At 44.8% G+C, this 22462-nt stretch overlaps 1 protein-coding gene across 1 annotated transcript; it reads left to right on the top strand.

Annotated features, from left to right (window-relative positions):
• The first annotated feature begins 668 nt into the window (after nucleotides 1–668).
• LOC110838202 (uncharacterized) lies at nucleotides 669–17254 on the top strand. Its single transcript, XM_022081184.2, has 7 exons — nucleotides 669–918; nucleotides 9404–9910; nucleotides 10114–10440; nucleotides 10742–10850; nucleotides 10934–11045; nucleotides 13115–13336; nucleotides 13670–17254. Exons 2-7 carry the CDS (start codon nucleotides 9423–9425, stop codon nucleotides 13966–13968), a joined length of 1557 nt encoding a protein of 518 aa, XP_021936876.1. The 5' UTR covers nucleotides 669–918; nucleotides 9404–9422; the 3' UTR covers nucleotides 13969–17254.
• The last annotated feature ends 5208 nt before the right edge of the window (nucleotides 17255–22462 follow it).

A 22462-nucleotide genomic window follows, 5' to 3' on the forward strand; every position in this document is an offset into this window, starting at 1 on the left:
TAGCCCACTGGCACAAATGCTGAACATTTTTCTACTCAAAATTTGAAGATACTTAATTCTAACATTTTTTTAAAAGAGTACAGCACAGTTACACTTATGCGTCGTCCTAAGGCAAAGTTACTTCGACTTCGTCCAATCACGGTTCACAGCGTGCCCACAGTATGTCGACTGATAATCCCTGTGTGTCAAAGCAGCGAAGAACGTTCATGCGGTTTTCAAACGCCACACGCACTTCGTATTAGTGCATCGCTAAGTTTCCTGACACACTACAGATTTGTATCGCTTAAAAGAAACGCGTAGGACTTCACCAGACATCTGACCCTGGGGTTAGGAAACAGCTGAATTCTGATGGGCGGAAAGAAAACATTACACACGCGCCCCTTGTCACTTTCTTGTTTTAATTCGAAAAAAAGTTGCCGGGGGGGGGGGGGGCGTGCAGCGCGGACTCCTTTAAAATCCTAACTCAGACAAAAACTACGGACTCTAAAAATCCTCGTTATACACATACGTGTTTACGTTGCAGCCCCGCGCTAGAAGTGCGTGTGTTATGTATTTGTCTCTCGCTTTACGACACAAAATGGCGAAGACGCTAACTCGTGTGTGTGGCAGGAGGGGTAGTTGCCCCCAAGCCCCGCGCGCTCCTATATTGATCGTGTTCTGCGCTGCTAGGGGGTTTCAATGGCTGGGTGGGGTGCAGTGTTTTCAGTTCGCGTCGGACATCCAACAGATGGATCGCTTCTCTACAACACAGAAAACACTTGAGTTTCCCGTGAATTAACAAAAATGTTCGTGTCTGGGGAGTGACGCTGTATAACCATGAACTGAATATTAAGGTGCCGAAGATGCTGCGACATCTCTGGATTCATCTCAGTCAGTGGAACAACAGGATCTTGACGTAGAATGACGTAATTTCGCCCGGTAAGTAACGTTTCTTGAATTTTGTGCCCTGTCTGGGTAAAGTAATTTATCGACGCAAGAAATTAGAACCCGCGCCTGCATCCAAAAAACAGCTTCCCTGTCCTCTGTCAGCCGTCACATGAAAAATATTCTCACACGGTCTAGGAACCACTGACGTTCATCCAGACACACAAAATATTTTGAAACGAGGTCGCAGTGGTCCTAATCAGCGTCTCTGAACGGGAAAGACCAGATGGGAGGCGTTGGCGTACGTACGAGGATAATATTAAAACTATGTGAGGGTCTGAGATGGATTGAACTGGCTCAGAAAATGGTTCAGTGGCAGATTCTCGCGAGCATGGCAAAGAACATTTGAATTCGGATAAAGGACGTAGAATTGTTTTGATTGGTCAGCCAAGTGCACACGTGGCAATGCTAATTGCCACACTACAGGCTCTACGACAAGTAAGTGCAGATTTTAATGGTTGCGGACATTTCATTTTACAACTGACTTTTTAATAAACGGGGCGCCCTCCCCCCACTTCGTAAATGTTGTCATTCAGGGCTGCACGGGGCGACGGATTCACAGACAAGGCGTTCAGAAACGTCCGATGTCGACAAATCTGACTCAAACTACACAGAAATAAATTCCAAGGAGATCTTGGCAGATTTTTGGAGTCGTTGCATGCTAACGTGAAGACGGAGGCCAGGCGAAGCCAAGTCGCGCTTAAAGTAAAACTGCAATTGGATAAAACGATTATATGTTTAAATGTCCTGTGCGTGAGGGACACTGAACAAGGCACTGTTTACAGCAGCGGTGTAACGAAAAATCGCTGATTCGGAATTACTGAATTCAAAGGGAAAATGCCACACAGGAACTAAAACATATTAACGCGTTCATACGATTCCCATCACAAAAGCCGACAGCCACTGAACAAGGAACACAGCAGGGAATGTTTTATCAAAATTCTAATCAGTGAACAGTAACAGAACTATTTAGCCTATAAATATGCCAAGTAACAAGCGAGCTTTATAAACAAGTGGTCCCAAGTGGGAAAATGTACAAACAAGTCTTGGATTTCTACTTCATCATGGGAAACGTTTTCGCGTGACCTAATGTTGCTCACGCGTTGTGTCAAGGGGCGAAGTAACTTCTCAAAGCTGAACGTAATTAGGAAGCATTAATTACGGATGATGACAGAAACACGGACGGGTGGACCAGCAGAGATTCCAGTTCAGGAATTGGAACTCAAAGGCCATCATACGATTCTGCTGCCCTCAAAATTGGGGGGGGGGGGTTTACCCCTAACCCATGCCCCTCCCCCAATTACGCTACCGTTCAGATGAAACTTAAAACTCATTTTCTGCGTGGTAGTGAAGAACTCTAATCTCTGTACTCGCCACTTCACTGTCATCACTTTAGTCTGCAAATTAATAAGTAACATTCGTATGCAGATAAAAGATTAAATTACTGTAAGTACGCAGTAACATCTTATCTATATTTCGGCATTATTATTATTATTATTAACAACTCGTAAAGATGAAGCGACAAACACTTGGAGGTTGGCTGTCTTCTGGGATGTAGGGCAGTGAGAACTTCATAGCCTACGCTGCACGTAAGTAAAAAGCCACCCATCCCTTGGCATCCCCGGAATTTAACGTGCCTTTACGTTTTCATAAACATAATTCTGATTTGTTCTACTTTTATCAAGTATCCGAACTGTTCCTCCTTGTCCTTTGCTTATCGCCACTGGTCCATATCAACACGGGGCCCACATCACGTAGTCGCTAATTTAAGTGCAAAGTTTTCAGATGGTCAGGCAAGAAACTGAAAATATCGTTGCGTGATGTGTTCTGCAATCACTTGTCATCAACTTGTTTCAAAGAAGTGAAATGCTCGCTCTTTGTTAACGACGTCTAGCGCACCAATAGCTTGCCTTCTCGTGGTACGAGCTTTGTCTATTGTCTGCAGATTTGCTTTTACGAGAAGCAGACAATGAGCCGGTCGTATTCATTACTGGGAATTCGCACGCATTCAGGGAAACCGCGTTTTCCTATCAGAATTTTAAACAACGTCCCACCCACGTCACCCATAAAAAATGAAGGGTTCAGTTTTTATGTTAAAAAAGCTTTCTGGTCGAAAGTCGAACAATCCGGTGCCCAATTCCGATATTTTGTATGCCACCCGGACGCCTATGCAGCAGTCCACATAACTCGTTCTGGCTCAGTATATCTGTAAAACCTCACGAAGTACTGAATAATTCCAGTTAGCAAAATAGTAAAAATATTTATCGACAGCTTTCACAGTCACACGTCTGAGAAGTGTATTTATACGTACAAAATAATTTAATTCATCCTCTGAAGCAGAAGCTGGTTTAAATATTAAAGAATTCCGTCCGTACCGCGAAGAAAACACAACGCGTCACCATTGCAAAGGCTGATTCGTTGATGCTGTTTAGGGAAAATCGCGCAAGAGGTCACGTGACTATGTCGCTTGGAAACAATGGCGACAGGTGGAATGATAATTTTGTTGTGGCGGTGACGTAATCTTTCGTCTTCCACAAGAGGAAGTTTTAACTGCTCCGAAAATACTCATATCAGGCAAGAAACTGTCGTCTCAATAATTTATTTTACGGTGGATAAGACAAGAAGGCTAGGATGGGGTAACTTGTAGCACGCATGGGGGAGATCATTTAATCCAGTCCAGACGAACACAAACTTTTTACTTTCATTATTTAGATCGACTTTATTCGAACAGAAAAGTTGGCAAAGTCTCGACAGACGATCATTTGAGAAGGAGGTCACTTCAAACCGGCGTCGCATCGCTGCTGAGATGCCGTACGAACGCCGTCGTTTTGTTCTGTTATCATCAGCGACGTCGATGCGTCAAGGCCAGGATATTCAAATCACCCCGAAAGGGAAGTGAGTGATCTTTCCTTTCACTTTTGTGCACGGCAACCATTTTTGCCTTCACGTGTTTAGCAAATCGAGGCACGAAACATTTCATGGCTCCTGAACCGTCGGACCTTCATTAACAAAAGTTATTCGGCGTCTCTGATTTTCGATTCGTGTCTTCAGCCTTGGCATCACGGAGGCCGAGGTTAAATTCTCATCCACCACCTGCCACGAAGCCTCTACATCACGAACCGCCCCATCCCTTATAACTCTCACGTACATTTTACTGTCACATGGACGCAAACTGAGGTAACAGTAGAGTGGCGGGGGGGCAAACGAATCTTTTTTGGAAACTTAAAAGTTGCCTCTTTACACCGCTTGTTCCGAGTCTTCGGGTTGCAAATTTGTGAAATTTCTTGACCAGCTGAGCGACTATCACGGTGTGGTGGCGAAGGTCAGGGTGGTGAATTAATTTTAATTTTGTTAGACACGTGGATGGGGTCGGAGGAAATCTGCAGCAACCGCCTGACCTGCGTCAGAGCAAACATTTCCCAATTTCCTGTAATTTAGCACAGAGCTCGCGTGTGCAAACTGAAATTACAACCCCCGACGCCTGAACTAGATATTTGCGTGATTCTCCCTGCAGCTACTAGAATATCACCCCCGAACGGGGTTAAGAAGTCACAGAGGGAGGGAGACAGAGAGATAAAAGGACGCATTACGCGTCACAACCCTGACTGAGCGTGTCTAGACGCACAGATCGGACAGCGTCGGCGTCTGCGTGCAGAAATGATTTCTTCACATCCACACACGAAATTCTTCAGAAAATTACAGTCGCCGAGAAATTTCACGCATATAGAAGGTTCATTGCCGTGTTCACAAGGGCCCGCCACCGGTCCGTATCCTGAGCCAGATGAATCCCCTCGCTATCTTCTTAACGTTCATTTTAATATTATACACCCAACTGCGCCTTGGTTTCCCTACACGACTCTCATGCACAAATAAGAAAGACCTTGTGGGGTTCGATTACTTGGAGACCTCTCACCTCACGCCTTGATAATGTTTGCCATCACAACACCTCTACACGGTGTGTAAACAATTAAAAGCTGTTAGGTGTTTTCATAACATCAAAATGACACCGGCTGCGAGCCTTACGTTGTCATCGCACATTTTAATGGCGTTCTCTCTAATTTAACTCAACTGACCCTGTCACAGTTAATTATGCACGCGAATACGTGAAATCGAAATGTCTCCTTCTTGTCCAATGAAACGTTTGGGCACAGCGCAACCAAAAGTTGAACCCAGAAAGAAAGATCCTCTTGAGATATCTTAAGTATTCTCGTCCGTATGACGTTTTACTTACAGTCTTTGTATAAATGTTGTGTGCAACGAACCATTTTAACTGAAACTGTTCACAACAATAATTACGTGACAGCGAACCTGGCAGCTTTTGTAATACAGGCGACGAACACGTTGAAATAACGTAGTTCGTAGCGCGATTAAAAATTGTTCTTCTAAGTTGAAAGGCACAGAAAAGGAAGACGGAAGGACCGGGGAAAGGGACGGAGTAAAGAGAATGCAAAAGGGATGAAGAAATTACGAAAGATTTCTTCTCCATCAAATTTCAGCTGCGTCGCTAATCAAAGGGTCCGCATACCAATCCTGAACGAACCAGAGTTTTGCATGTAGGAACGCAGGGGGTGAACCAGATCGAAGGGCATCCGAGGGCAGGTCGACAATTTAAAGCAACCGTTTGACTAGAATCAAACATTTTGCTTGCGCGGACATGAACTGCGATTTCAAAGTCATTAATGAGGTTACGAGGTTAGAAAGAATTTAAACAGTCGATAGAAAATTAAATGCAGAAAACTGCGTAATAGAAATTTAACGACGCACAGTCTGTCAAGTGAGAGCGAAGAAGAAATTCTTAAAATTGGTGTTACCTGTCAGAAACTTTAAAAAACTGAAGTACTTGTGTTTACGGTGCTCTGTAATTTTTATTAATTATAAATATTAATGAATAGATTAATCTCAGAATTGTATCAAGTGAAGTGTAATTATGCGAATAATTTGTTTCGGAAACAGAACCGTTCACAGCAGTGGACCTCCCCCAAATCCTCCCTTTACCCCCTCTCTCTCTCGCTCTCTCTCTCCTCTTCACACCATTTTCACGCCTCGTAAAACGAATCGATTTCTGGCTACACAGTGCGAACATTGTTGCCAAACTACGCCATCGAAAGATTTAAAGCTGTGATAGATGCAACGTTGGAAATCCTGAAAAATGGTTCGAAATTTACGGGAATGTGCGAGAGGCTTGTTCTTAGGGGCGCTGAAAACCAGCGACGAGCAACAATAAGTAAGGCGTGCCGTAGAAAAAGCTGACCGTCCGCGGTCTACTAAACGCATTTCACTTAAGCAGAAACAAATGACATCCCGTCCCACGCCTCACGTGACGAGGCCCTCTTATCAGCAGAGATAAAATGAAGTTACGTTCGTGTTTAAGAACAATTAATCTTCGTGGCGTTGCTGGAGCTTATCGCAAAAACCTTGGCGATGAATTCTCTCGTCACGTGACTCGGCAGCACATTTCGTGGAGTTCCTGATTGTTCCTCGTGATGTTCAAATCTTCCTGATGAAGTCAGGGGTGGTTGCTGCCACGAGCTGGCCATCAGGAGGAGAGTTTGCCTACGCCTAATTGTGTTTAAACAGCTGGTACTTTATTCATGGAATATTCACAGCGTTCAGCTCGAGACCGGTCCGAATCGAATATCGTACAAAAACAAAAAGTCGTCTTATTCAGAAACAGAGGGCGTCAAAAAGTGGGATCGTTCAACATCACATCGTTACGAGATTATTAACGAAATTCATGAAACGGAGTCTTCCTTGAAGCTGATAGTTACTCATCTAGTTACAAAACTCATTTCCTTCATCAGCGATAACCAGACCGAATACGAGCGTCGGCTTCAAACGTTCTATTTCACTAGAATCCAATTACCGCTTTCTACCATTAATTTTCATGTCGCAAGCGAAACTTGCATTCAGTAGACCGCCGATGGAGTTCTTATCACACGACATGTCGTCCAGTTAATTTAATTTAACATCATTAATTAATAACTGGTTAGTATCAACGCTTACGATGTTGCGTGCGTCAGTCCGATTTCCTGCTAAGTTAACTTGTTTATTCCACTTTAAGTGATACGTCAATGCGTGCTTAAAGCTACGGACACGAACTTGGAAGGCGGTGTTCTATTACGTACAAAGTATCGGCCGTCTAATTTAAGAAAACAGTGTTTGATCTACTTGTGAATTCCTTTCAAATAGTAACCAATAAAATACTCGTAACGAGAGGGTCATTAATATATATGAAGATTTCTGTCTTCTGGGTTGTTGCGATGTGTAGTCTGGTCGATGTTAACCGACGTTTCAGAGGTCATACTGCCTCCATCATCAGACGGAAATCTTCATACTCATCGCCGTGAAAACCTCAAATCTTACATTACTGTTTTGTATCCTTCACTGCGTCAGTCAAAGGCGTGTCATTTCTACGAGGTCCACTCACTCGCTGCGCCAAAGGTTTATGGTACGACGTACCCAAGGGCAGGAAGTAATTCGTGTGCAGTGAATCGGCGGCTGCTGAACAACGTCTCCCTTGTGGGCAAGTGGACCTCAAACACGAGCTTCGTATCGACAAGAAATTAAAATGAGCTCATCACAGTCTACGTCCACGGAGCAGTCCTTGACAAACTGACTATTACGTCTGGCTTGAAACCCCAAGATTCATTACCGTGTATACAAAAGCCTCAGAAGTCTCCAACCAACCCACAACCTCCATCCCAACTTCCTTGACCTCCCATCTACGCCTCGGGCAACCAAGCGCTCCCCTCCGTTCGGGCTTCATAACCAAAATTTTGTACGTATTTCTCCATTATAATTTCACATGTACGAAACTCTAGGCCTGAATGTAATTCAGCGGTCACACTGAACTATTAATTACATTGATGCACACAGGGACAAAGGGACTGGTCATTCGGTAAGCGAGTGTCCGCTGTAGGGGACTGGAAATATGACGACGAGAAGAGCAGACAGTCGATAGATACTCTGTCCGTCCGTCCGTCCGCGTGTGTGGTTTTTTTTTGTACGCTGTACCGTGGCAAAACACCAGCGAGGTGTCGGGGAAATTACGCCGGCTAAAACGCAGCAGACATTGATTTTGACAGAAAATTAATTCTGTTTGTATAGAACGAACAACGAACAGTAGAAGTATGAATCACAAGGAAGGATTTCCTGGGCATTCGTTTGAAAGCAACATTTTGAATTGGCCGTCGTCTGCTGCAGGTGTCAGCCGCTCAACACCACCCGAACGACGACACTCGATAGAATCTTAATCCTTTTCCTTACTGTTAAATTTCGCATGTTTCCGTTTATGACAACTTTGCTGGCAGAGGGCTATTAGGGTACACAGAGTTAGCTTGTTTACCACTTACAAAGGGGCTGGAGCTGTGCCGAACAGATTTTCCGACAGCTACCTCCGAGGACGTCGCCCTACCAGTTGTTTAGAAAAGGGAATGGCACGGTCTATTGTGTTTAGCTATTGCTATTATAAAACAAGATGTTAGGGAATCGTTGTCCTTTCCAAAGCAGAAAATGCAATAGGCTCTGCAAAGAACACAATCAGATCTGCGGATCCTTATCCACGAATCCCGTTCACCAAAGTGTACCATTCCTACGAATGAACAATTGTTAAGTGCGTTCGTTATTCCAGACGTCGCACATTTATCGTCATTGCCTGGCAGTTAATCACGACCTTGGACAAGTATCTCATTCCTACCCCGAGACCGAAGCTGATCACCGAACTCTACTGAGTCTGCGATTCCAGAGATGATGTGAGCTAGGACGTGGTCCTCGCATGCAAACGCCAATTACTTTAGAAGTCGGACCATAATTTCTAAAAGAATTAACGTGCTTATTTACCAGACAAGTCCAGAACAGTTTCAGCCCCTAGCGCGTACAGACAATGGAACAAACCAAACGCAGTCTTTATCACCGTGGAGTGAGTTATCGTACCGCATCGCGGTTGGCTTTCCTTCTGATCTGGATCGAATCCAGGCATTTCTCCTTCGGTCCCACCCAACGCTCGGATGTTTATTCGAGATTTACGACTGAAGATTCGAGTGCCAGGCGGTGGAGGGGGGGGGGGGAGTGTTCGAACTAAGCACTGCATTGTCGGCAAGTGAGACTCAGAACATCCTTAAACGGAACGCATAAATCCCAAAGAAAATCAGAGGATGATTTCACGTTTCCTTCTTTAAGAAATGTTTTATGAGGCGAGAGGCTTGTTCGCTTCCACCTGCCCCTTATGTGAGCGTGGCTAGGCTTCTTTTGAGACAATCCCGTCTCCAAAATACCCGGAGTATTGCGTCCAGTAGCGCATTCAAACGAGGGGCGGCGGGCAATCAGAAAACACAAGATTTCATCACCATCGGGGCATACGAAGCGGCTTTCTTGGTGAAAAAGTCTGCAGCCTCTGGCGAGAGGACCACCACGCACTTGCTTACGCGTTTTTCGAATGAAGGGAACATCACCAGTGACAATTCGTTTCGATCTCTTTCAGATTCTTCACGTGGTCTGTGATGGAGAAGGTTCCAAATACGTCCACACCCACGGAAGTAGGAAGCAGTGACGTCACCATAATATCCAGAACCTTTTTCGTCCCAGCAGAATCTGACGGGGTGGACCAGGATACTGGGGGCGGCGGCGGAGACGTCGTGACCCGTCAGGACATGGGTTCGACATCCAGCAGTCAGACCATGACGACAACAGCAAGTAGCACCACGGCGCCAGTAACGGATAACTTCACCGAGTTCTCTGTCTGGACCGAGGCCTTCTGGAATTCCTCCTCCTCATCGCCGACACTGAGTTTGCTATTGTCTGCGGACATCAGTCTTGCAAACGACACAGACGTTTCGGTGGTCACCGATCTGATTATTCCCGGTGAAGACGATGCGTCCTGTGTGGAATGGGAGGCTGCGCAACACAACCTCTTTCAAACGGCCAACCTCTTCTTCGCAGCTGCATTTATCGTCCCACGCAGTTTTAAACAGAGCTTACTTCTACTCAGGTAAGCCCGTGTTTCTTCCTGGCATTCGTTGCCTTGGCTAATTTAATTGGATTGTCGCACGACGCCGCGTCACTCTATTTCTCACTGTGGATCCGAACACTCGGCGGTAGCTGTAACAGCCGACATCAAGAATGCGTGGAGCTTTACCTTCGCTACCCCACACACCTTCGCCATGGAGTTGCAGACGACTTTCCTGTTTCCAGGGCGTTCCTGTGCGTGGGATTCTCTCTGTCGGCGCTCTGGGCTGGCATCCACGTCTGCGCGCCCGACGCCTTCGCCTGGAGCGTCGGCCTCGTGTTCCTGAACGCAGTGCACACGGCCATCCTGACCTGTCGCTTCCTGCCACCGCCCCTCTCCGTGGAGCTGACGGAACTCTACCTGAAGCTGTTCAAGCCCCTGCGAGTCAGCAAGAAGCACTTCAAGGAACTCACCCGCGAGGGGCAACTGCTCCACCTGGAACCGGGCGAAACGTACGCCGTGGAGGAGGTCACCCCTGCAGACGAGAGGCTTTCCGTGCTGCTGAAAGGAAAGTGAGTGGACTGCGTCTACGTCTTGCGGGGGCTTTGCGTTAAATTAGGACCAACTTTGCATCGCAATGGAGGAGGGTTCCTATACAATTTTTGTTGGCAGACCCGGGTGTGGGTGGGAGAATGCTACAAAAATTTGGCCTCTACTTACATTTCTGGTAAAACGACAGATAACATCTGGATGTCTCGTTAATTAACTTCGTCGTGAAAGTCGGGTTCGATCGTGCAAAGCAACACGTGAATTCCCCAGTCTTCATGCTCTCTCTCACACCGCTGTTTGTTTGTCTGTTTGTTTGTTTGTCAGGCTGCGAGTGACGTGTGACAACACGCACCTCCATTACATCCATTCTCACCAATTCATCGACTCTCCCGAGTGGGAGGCGAACCACGACAGAAGCGAGGACGTGTTTCAGGTACGAAACTTTCCTGCAGAAGGCAGCTCTTTTACGGGCACAAACAGAACACGGCGAGCTGTTACCCAACTTGTCTGTTGCAGGTGACAATAACGGCCGAGCAGGAGTGCCTCTACATGTGCTGGTCGCGCCTCAAGCTGAAGCGAGTTCTGAGGCACCGACCAGGGCTCCAAGTGGTGCTCTCCAACATCATAGGTGATGCAGCTTAATGTTATCCCCCCACTACCGTCTCCTTATCTGGATCGTAACTGCACCCATCACAAAGAAAATCAACAGCTCAGAACACGGGTGGTAAAACACGGCCGAAAAGGGGTTACTTCGACACTTTATGTCCGTCTACAAAAACCTGAGGAAACCAGTCAACATTCAGAATATAATAATTATAATTAGCAATAAATTAACTGTCGTGCACTTTGATACAAACATAAAGCGTCTTCACTCAATGTGAAGTGATCGTTGAAAGATGTACATCCTGCCCCCCCCCCCATACAAAACAAGTTAATGGAAAAAAAAATTATATAGGCAAATGCTTAAAAGGAACGCTTGGTTGATGCTGATTAAAGAAATAATCTGTGTCTTCTGATAACATTATGTGGGGGAAATACAGAATTATGCCTTTTAATTATTAAAATAGATGGTACATGTTGTTACCTATGAGATGAAAATATTAACAAAAAGAGATCCATCGTTTGGACCAAAACCGTCTTTCGCAGAAATGATCTAGAGAGTGGCGATTGATATTTCAAGTGTTTGGCAACAGCTCTTCAAATAGCTAACGACTTTCCTCACACCCAGACCGATTTCGAAAATTACCTTGTGACGACCTACACCACTTCGCTATTTTGTGTAATTTCTGATGATAACTTGTGTTTTCGCAAATTTTATGTAAAATCACAGCCCCCGATTTCGAACTACCCTGTTCTGTAATGCACTGCCATTGCAGTGGAATAGTTTTATTGGTCTAATGGAAAGAGGGGAGACATCTGTGGGCTTTGTGACGTATGCAGCAGGCACACTCTGCTTGTGTGGTTAGCGAAGGTTCGAGAAAGAAACAACGAGTGGATGAGGACAAGGGGAAATAAGAATGAAAACACCACAGAAGGGCAGGAAAGGTCTGGGATCTGTTGAAATAATTACTTGAAGAGGAAGACACAACGAACAGGTCAACAAAACACTTTCAACTGCACGACCACTCGGCTCCCTCAAGCTACGAACATTATTAGTAAACATTAATGTCTTACCTTACGCGGTGTCTGCCCAATTCATGGCGTAAAATGCAACTGGCCCTCACTTCCTCACACACAAACACTGCACACATTAGCTAGCACACCGTTACGAACATAATTCGCGTTTTTAAAATGATTCCAGCAACACAAATTGTACACCACCGGCCATGTTGAGAGCTGATGACGAAAGCGAGTGTTTCAAACGATCAACAAATTAAAATCGATATTGTTAATGTTATATCGACTTACGGCGGCATGTAGCAGTCGATAACATCCCTAACCAATTAGAAGGTCCGAGTAATGAGCTGACAAACACTGTTCTAGCAAAAATTGAGGTTACAAAACCGCCAATGGACGTTCCAAGAGCCAGTTCTATCCAAGACGGGGAAAAGAAAGGCCTTACGAGATATGACGTGGAGACGCACGGTTACAGATCAGATAAATAAAGGACGGAAATCATTGCACAAAGAGGAGCTTCATGATATAAACCCTCTGTTATTGAGGCTGTGATGGGTGGGACATCCATGGGGCTACTACATTTTTCTTAAGGTGGCGACTGACTTGTAACATTTGCCTGTAATGTAACGTGTTACAAATCGAGCATTACACAAGTGAATACAGCGAACGGAGCCGCTCGATGCGAGCCGCTCACGCTCGCGGGCGCTCCATCGTGTTGTCGGTTTTTTCGCGAATCCCTTTGAGTGTTACATTACAAGTCAGTCAGTCAGTCGAGCGGCGTCGTAACGAGCATTCACGAGTTCTTTAGATAAGAGTAGCGTATTAAATGAAACAAAGATAACACAACCTCCACGTCCGACATATTGAATGAAATGAATGGAGCACACATGAGCACAGTCGAGCCGAGCGTTCAAAACGAGCATTCGATACGCCTCACCAGTTGTGGTGTAATGTAACATGCTCGCCGCGAATGTTACATTACAAGTAAATGTTACAAGTCAGTCGCCACCTTTAAGAAAGCCTGAAGGCGAGATCGGAGAAGGGCTTTTGACTAAAGCATGTGACTGATTCTTTCTGCAGGTAAGGACATCACACAGAAACTCTATTCGCTGAACGAACACTTGGGAGCCATGGCCAACATCGAAATGGCAGCCAAGGCCTTGGGCCGATCTCCCGACCACTGGCGATCTATGAATCGAAGCCTCAGCATGGACGCCGTTCACACTGGGACGCGAGGCCACGTGCGGTCCGTATCATGGCGCGCACAGCAGCAGCGCAGGACTTCCGCTACTTATTCGGACAGTAAGCTGCCGCTGTAAAATCCAGTTAACTTTTCAGTCACCATACGTAATGTAACTCTTCCTTTCAGTGGCTCAGACAGAGTCGAATGAGAGGATTATGGTGAACACTGAACTGGACAGGACGTGGGCGGAAGTGGTAGTGGCCTAATTTAATGTGTTTTCCCGGAATTTGCCTCGAGGGACTGTATCTGTCAATCAATTTCAAGTCAAGCTTATCCGACAGAAATATCCTATGCTCTGACCGATCTGTACGCGCTCTTAATACGATCATGCAGGCACGTAACTATGATCGTAGGACGCGCAATATTTTAAGCGGTTCTGCTTTCATCCCCAGGATCTACGTCACCATCACGATTCACGCAACATCAGTGCTGGGTCCCAGTCGTGGCCAACCACTTCCCCGTGACGTCACCATTCGGCAACTATCCCCACACAGTCATCACCACGGCCTCTACAACTGTGGTAACAGCGGCCACCACAGCTGCTGTTCAGCAGTTCACGGCCTCGCCGCCTGTAGCGTTAGTGCCTGTCATCGTACCGGTTCTAGCGCCGCCACCGGCCCAAACTCATACTAGGTCAAGATCTATTCGGCGACCTGGAGGTCGAGAGGTGAAGTTCGAGACGCCGGTCTGACGCCAGCTTCCAGACGGGGGAGGCGAAGACGTCTTCAAAGATATCGCCCCGTACACACGCAGCAATTCTGTACAAACAGATGTGCAGTTGTTTGCGTTCCCCCGTTTAATTTAAATAACGTGACCATGCTATTGTGCAGCCGGTCATAATTTACGTATATGATACCAACAGCTTTCCAGGAAAAGAAAGTTGCTACGCCATTTCAAAACAGAGAAGTTCCCAAAAGTATCGACCGAAATATATGTCAGTGTCTCTTATATGAACCCAATTAGCAGTGTCAACAAAGATTAATGGCAGTTCCAACTCACATAACTTCCCTGGTGTAAAACGCACACAATTACCTGGATATTTAAGTCAACGTAGAATCCTCACGTACGAATTATCTGAATCAGTGTAAATGCCATACAAACACACCAAAGTTACAAAGTAAAAGATGCAACTGGATTGTGTTTATCGAAATGTGTTCAAAGACGCTTCATTAATACGACAGAAGTGACTGAGTGAGTAGATTTGTGTTGGTTTCTGCACACGGTCCTTTCTAAACGCACGTTTACCTTACTTCAGAAGACCTCTGTACAATGGCGAACCCAGTGGGGGCTGTTTCCACCACTTGTGTTGAGACTACCCTTAAAACTTTTCACCCAAGTATATTCCCAAGAAGGCATCAAAGTTTTATAAATTTTTAATGAAAATATTGTCCTAAAACTTCATTCCTCTCCGTGGTTCAGATTGTAGCGCATAACAAACAGCTAATGCGTTAAAATACGAAAGATGAGCCATCGAGTATTTATGACAATGACACAGGGGAGTACAATTTTCGTAAATGCTGGCCCTGGAAATACGCGACTAATTTAATTCAAAGAAAAACGAGCACATTTCCTTCTGTTCCATTTCCTTCACGCAACTGACGGCTTTGTGATAAAACTTATTAATTACTATCAGATAATCATTTTGTACAGAACGCACGCCTTTTCTCAGCAGAATTAAATCTAGTCTATTTTCATAATTCTGCCACAGACATTAAGAGACGTATCTATCCTTCCATGTTAGTATAGAATAATATTTAGAGAACGATTTCTTAGTAGCCTATAGCACGAGGACGTACGTACTTACTTATTAGTGCTACAGCCTTCATCTGCCTAATCAATGCGCTATCAGATAAAATGTTTAAAAAATCTCAGTTAAATAGACAAAGAATCAACTGTCAATCAAAATCATCTGCATAAGTTTTATCTGCCTTTAAAATTTAGATATTTCAGTGTTCACTCGCTTAAACTCAAACAGAAATTTCCTATTAAAATAAGGAGAATACATTTCACAGATGCCTTAAATTACTAAAGACTGCAAATTATGATTAAAGGCGGGGAACACAAGTCTCAAACATGACTGTAAGTGCACGAAAGTGACAGTTCACGCTGCACAAGAACCCCGTACGATCTAAAAGGAACTAACTCGACACGGTTTGAACTGTTCTCCGAGCTCACCAAACACGCACTTAACCACGACCTTTGTGTTTTCTGTGTTATAATTGCGTTGTGTGGCAAATCTCTGTTGTCGGGCTTTCAGTGGACTCACAACAGAAAATACTCAAGATGTAATCGCTGTTCGTAACAAATTATGGAATTATTTTTGAGAAAAAGTTGTTTGTGTCTAAGTTAGGCCTAATTATAGTCGAGTATCACCCAATAGGAAAAAAAACAAATGAATTATGTCTGTCTTAGAATGCTGGAGAGGTGTCTGTTGTCAGTATGATATTGTAATGGGTAGTGGGAATGTTTTGATGGAATTACACTTTTATCTGTTACTTGTATTCGGTATTTATGAGCGTATTCGGTGGTTCCTAGTTTCCTAGCGACAAACATACATAAGCAAGTGCACATGATATGGTATTGTGCTCATATATTTTAAGTTTCGTGCGTTTTCGTCTCTCTGAATTATGGATAAGTATATCTGCCATCAAATGTATGTCCGTCAGTTTGGCAACTGCAGAAACATTGCGACTGCTTCTGCATGGCAAATCACACGTTTTAACGAAAGTGAAGGCATCCTCAATGGATGTTATGCAAAGGGCTAAAATACACGACTGTAAGACGGACTTCCAGGCTCCTGGTGAAATAAAAACACGAAAAGAACTAATTTTAGTTGAAATTAATTTATTTTTCGTAAAGCCAAGTTAAAGGAATCCGTAATACGGGCTGCATAAACTCGCGTCCTGATTGCAACATTAGGTATCAGTGTTACATAAAATGGATTAAATGGTAACCGAACCCCGCAGCTCCCTTTTAGGATTCCGAGCCATTATGGAGGCGTTAGGCTCGATTCTCGTCACAGACAAGGTATAACTTATCTTCAACCGTATTTCCCTCCACATCGTTCCAAATTCGCAATTAAAATCATCATAAAATTTTACTCCTGTAGTGACCGGTCTCATCACAAAGCTTGTCGGTTTTAACAAGCTGCTGTTGTGTTCGACATTTCCAGAAATTGCTTTCGTCTGCCGAAACAACGCGGGCTCACAGTTTCTGCGATTACAACACGCAGATTTCCAAGACAAAGACACGTAAAGGATTGATTCTGAAGGATGAGGGGCTCCTCTAAGATCGATCAATCAAGCTGCAACCTAGAGTTTCAATTCTACAGTTATGTATTTGGGCCCTTTGGGGAGTTCGTGAATCTAACAAAAGAGATCGTTCATTTGAATGCGAGGTCTCTCACGGAAATGTCAGTCAAACTTTTTCTCGTTAAATTTTAACCCTAGTAAATTATTTTGTTCGCACGAAAAAATATTTTGCAGTCCTTAATGGCCACTGCCCACTCCACCCCCTTCAATCAATCTTTATGTGGCCAACCATAAGTTGGGAATCAGCAATCAGCGTAATTAGACAACGACCAGTTTCTTGTGTAAATGCACTGCAGTTTGTGTTCAGAAATGTGAAATTCAAGGACGCATGCGCAATATTTACGTCCGAGTAGGCTGTGTTTCCACCTTAATACAATTAAAATAGAAGTGGTATTCGACAGAAAAGCGATGAAAATGATAAGATATAAACATGTGGATGCAATGGACAAAATGTAGTTACCTATTCAGAAGTAAAGTTTGTATTACCAGTTTGTTACTAAATTTTGTAAATAACTTTGTAAAAGTCGATGATAAATGTTAATGTTTTATCACGTGAACATTTCATGTTATTGTTAAGAGAACACGTAATCTATGTTTCATGATGTGTGACTAAGAAATGTACAAAATGAGATCTGACCATTAAATGGTAGTGTCTGAGTAAGAGCACACCACAGTGCAACATTCACTTGTGCTAGGGGACTCATGTGGCTTGGGTTTTCCTTCTTCCTTATCCTGCTTAAAGCGTACACGTGCGTGGAAAGATACTCCCCCACACTGCGCTGCACTCGAAAACAGCCCAAAATTTGTTACGTCAAAGCATTAACTCACTGAACCTCGGGAGGTTGTCCTCCATCCATGAAACCTTCAATCCCCGGATTCAATTCGGATGTGAGTGTTACTAGGAGACTAAGTTGGTTGCTTCATCGCAGGCAACCGAGCTTGCTTTCATGCATAAAGCGATCTACTTAGTAGTTACAACACTTATTAACACGTAGCGTCACTGCTCTTAGAACCTGAATTTAATGATTGGATGAATCCGAATTCTCATCTTGCATTGTACTCGAGAGAGACAGGCAATCAAACAAATTACTTCGTCCATTTTAATGAATTCGTGCCAACTTTTTTGGTGAACAGCCGTATACAGGATTCGTAAAATTATCATAACAAACTGGTCATTTCATTATTCCAATGCCCTTCCCAGTATTTGCGTTGGTCCTGTTTAGCAATGCAGCAAAGACAAGTCTGGTGCAATGAACTTGAAAAGCGAGCTGTTTCCTTGTGGACGCTGTTCGATGTATTATTTCGCTGTCCGAATGCGTGAACAGCCAAGAGATGGCCCTTTCCTGGACAACCAGACTGCCAGCTAAAATGTCTCTCCTCGCAGCCAAGCTCAGTCTGTCCTAATGACGTTTTCGTTCGCACGACCGCACAAAACGATCTGCTACGATACAGAGGCATTAACCGTGGCGAACAAAAGATTTGTAAAGCTCAATTAAAATCTGTACCGTAAATTTCCAGGCTCTGAAATGAAGTGCAATTGCACAGGTACGAAGCTTCAAGGTCGCTTGTCTGAGTGCGTCCGACCTTGTGGTCGGGAAATCGATTCCCAGATGCTGCCGGGCGCTTCACTGCGCCGTGAAATAACTGCGTTTCTTTAATGGGCTTAGAGCAGCAGCCGAATGCGACGAACGTACCAAAGAAAACCACGTCGCCTATAATTTTCGTATAAACTGATTACACACGTGAGGCCACTTAGCCGCCCTATGGACCTACAAAGAAGGAGAAAGTGCATTCTTTTGTACGGACCCCGTGCTTTGCTACGCGAGCCCATTGCACTCTGTGAAACCAAACTACGTTAAACGCACTATTTATTTATTTATGCGAAGCTTTGAACAGCCCAGACTATATACCATCTAATTAAACTACGATTAATGAAATTAAGGCACGAGAACCTTGAGCCAGGTTAGTCGAGATATGAACACAGAATCTGTCGAATACAATGCAAGAATGCTAACCAGTGTCGTCTGCTGACGAAGACAGCCACCTTCATACTCGCCGCCCTGAGAACCCGAAACCTCGACATGTGAGAATGCAGTAGGCCTGCAGATAGCAAGGAGAAACACGTCAAGACGACAAACAGACAAGTTCCTGAATAAATCTTGTGTTTCCCTGGGCAGTGAAGCCGCGAGTAATGCGCTGTAGTTGTCTGTTTCAGGCAAACCCACAGGCGGCAGAAACTGGCTTTCGTACTGAGTGTAAATTTGCCCACTCGTAAATCATGTTAAATGAGAAATATACAAGGAAAATGGGATAAAATTGTGCACAAATGGCGTAAGGAAAGGCGAATGTCTGAACACACCGACTTGCTTATCTCGTACAGAGGAGGAAACAGTTCCTGGTCGGTAGATTCAACATTTTACCCGCGGCAAAGTGCTTTAAATTTTCCACTTTATGACAGACATGTCGGCGCATGATGGCTGAAAACGCGGACGTCTTACGAATATAAAATTACATTCGACTGAAAACCCCTCAGACATCGTTCTCAGAATTGAGTGAGGTCAAGAAACCGGTAACAGCGTTTAGACAAGAGCAGCCCCGAAACTAATTAATTTTTATCTGTAATCGCATTGGGCTGTAATCGTACGTGACTGGAACAAACTTGAGATTCTGCCAGCAACAAACCAGGAGCTCACAGCTGAGAATCAACGTGGCACTACAAGCCTGAAGCAACACCATCTGACGCCTTGAGAAGCTGACAGTCGCTAAGTCACTCGAGAAATTCCAAGACTTTTACGGAACCCGAAGGTTCCCAAGATCCCGCAACCGCTCCCTGCCTTCAGCCAGATGAATCCAATCATCGTCCATGCCCTCAACAGAGGACCTGCATCGCATTTCGAAACACCGTAGTGGCCAGTGTGAGAGTGTTTAACCTCTCACTTGACTAACAACCTGGAGGATCTCGGGGCGTCTCCTCAACCCGAGGACGCGCCAAGCCGTGACGAACCTAAATTCTTACAGGAACGGGTGCGTGTTCAAGCTTGACCGCTTTGTTATGATAAACATAGTAACAGAACAGCAAAACACAAGCACATACTTGAAATTGTGGCCTTGAGATTTCAGTAACACAGAACACAGAGCGGCGGTCCAGTGCGGGCAGTCTATCACGCTAGGCTGAGCTGTAGAACGCAGCAAAGCCACGTCAATGGAAAAACAGCGATGCATATTAAAGAACTATGAGAAATCAATGAGAATGAAAGAGATATAAGAAAAGTGTTTCAAGCATGCGAATCAACTGAGACAGTTTAAAAGACTAAAAGGGACATGCAGTGATACCAACATTTAAAATCCGAGAAAAGAAATACCGTATTGCAAATGACTGAAGGAAATATGGGTTACTTTAAAGAAAAACACGTACGATATTTACACTGAGCAGCTGATTGAGTGCAGTGACAAGCTACGGTGTTCGATTCCTGACAAGACACTAATAAAATGTCTCTTTGCCACAGCATCCGCCCTGCCCTCTGTCCAGCGGATACCGGCGATACCTCTCAGGAGGCAAAGTGGTCAGAGCGTGAATCCAACCGCTTGCCTCCACCTACGTACGAGGTTAAAATAAATGGAGTTCCACCCCCTCGCAAGCGTTCACGGACTATACACGAAATGCTTTCTTTGGCATAACGAAAACACGAGCTGTGGGTAACAACAGTCTGCAACCTTGCCGGCGGCAGCTGTCGAGTTACAATGCTCGTTGTATAAGCGCGACATAGCGCAGAGAAAGCGATGCTCTCGTGTTGCAACGCACTTTAGAAATGTGAAGTAAGAGATCAGGACAACGCTTGCACAGGCACACTGGGCGCGGGAATCCTCCTTCATGTTCAGAAACGTGACTGGCCAGCTAACACAGCAAACCTTTAAACCGAAAGCAATCGGTGACAGATCTTTACAAGGCTAATTTTCAGTTAGTTCGTTTGCAACGCTCCGAGACTCCATCACTGAAAGTCGAAGACCATCACCAATGCCAAACGCCTCCCATCTTCCCTCAATTCCACCTCAATCGTTAAGGGCGTCGACGTAGGACCCTGAATTCAAAGTACGAGATTCTCAGCAAATTTTCCGAAGTGCAGACGGCGGATGACAGCAGACTGCCCTTAAAACCAGCCCCGTCTGTACTTCACACTGTTTTAATGTTCTCTTACGAGCGAAAGGGCGCGGGGCTTAGACGTAGCGCACCTTCCGATTCTACATAAACTGGACATTTCTTGAACAGAGGAACGACTATCAGCTTCTGAAGGAGAATCCTCCTCCACGGGGCTAATTAGTTTAACTTCCCAGTGAGAAGAGAAATCGATGACTATTTGAAATGTACTTTGTTTCAACAGCGACATGGAATAATCGTGAAATGTGTTGAAATCAAGGCTGTGCGTGGTAAAACTTCAGGTGGCGTAAACACGCGTTTGCTCTGAACACCACACACCATTTAACATCCTCGTGGAAACAGATCTCTCTGGTAGCCTCACGGAGACGCTTTTGCGCTGTTCTGACTTTTCGTATGACCAGAATTCTTGTAGCGCTATGATTTTCACGCGTCGAAATTAGTTTATAAGACGCACTAAACGGCGAATTTAATGAATCAGAATCAATCGAGCCAGAAGATACGCTGACACTTTGTAACAATTTTTGATCACTGTCAGCTACCAAATTAAGATAGCAACTCGAAACGAGACGGCGGCCATCAATTCAAAGTTGCAAGAAATCGAATGTAATATTACGAAACTCCCATTATAGACGCACAAGTCTTTCAAAGAAAGAAGTTTTGAAAGACAAACACACGAAAATTGCTGACGCGAGATTAAAAAACACTGAATGTAACGCTGTCTACTTTTTGCGGTGACGTAATGAGAGACCCACCTCTAAACCGAACTTACTGCGAGGGCCAGAGTGCTTTCTGCTAATTGCTCAGCTGGTCACGAAGCTTGCCAATCATAGGCCGCTTCTGAGCCAGACAAATCCAGTTCAGATCCGATTATCCCAGCCGTAGAAGCACGTACCACATTTGTGGTTTGCACGTCGACGCTGTGAAGCCGTGTAGACGTGCATGTGCATACTGGAACACACTGCCTTCACCTTCAGGGATAAATGGCCATGAGGTGAGATAGAAAACCTCGGTAAGCTGTGGAGACCAGTGGAGAGCCTCACGCTCTGGCCGTCCTACTCTGTGGGATATCAGGATCTGTAACCTTGACGCTGAGCCGTCGTAGTTCCTGTTCTGTGTAGAGAGAACATTCACCCAGGTAACACAAGGGATCATCATCCGGTGCAGATAATCAAATGACTCGCGTTTCTGAGAAAGCGCTGACATTTCCTTCGCACCAGAACACGTTTTAAAGTTGGTGGGTTTTTATGCTGTGCTAACAACAGGCCTGATCTTCACGAATCTGCACCCACACGTTGTGCTGTCAATGGACTTAAAATTAAACCCGTTACGTGAGCCACCATCGAGCGAGGAATTCTGTTAAGTCAGCCAGCGGTTTGTTCTTAAAGACAGTTCCGGAAACAATGGACAAATACGACGACGTGTTAAGAGAGTGCGAAGGTCAGGCGTTCTGTTTCGTTACTCGCCCCAGGAACTGTCGCTGTGGCATCCTAAAACAAGCCACAGTCGTATTTTTGACTAACAAGGTCGTTTTACGTCAGCCCCCGATTTTGTCTTTGAGCAAAAGAAAAACAATTTTAATCTAAAAACCTGTGTCACCAACAAAAGCAGTGGAAGACACGTTTTATACGCGATTTTCTCTCTCTCCTGGGGCGGGGCGGGGCGCGGAGCTGACCTACCAACTTACCCACCAAGGTGAAGAATGCATGGAGCCCTATCAC

Source organism: Zootermopsis nevadensis, unplaced genomic scaffold (genome assembly GCF_977971745.1).
Source record: "Zootermopsis nevadensis isolate Lab colony 2312 unplaced genomic scaffold, Znev_1.0 Znev_ptg000011l, whole genome shotgun sequence".
NCBI lineage: Eukaryota > Metazoa > Arthropoda > Insecta > Blattodea > Termopsidae > Zootermopsis > Zootermopsis nevadensis.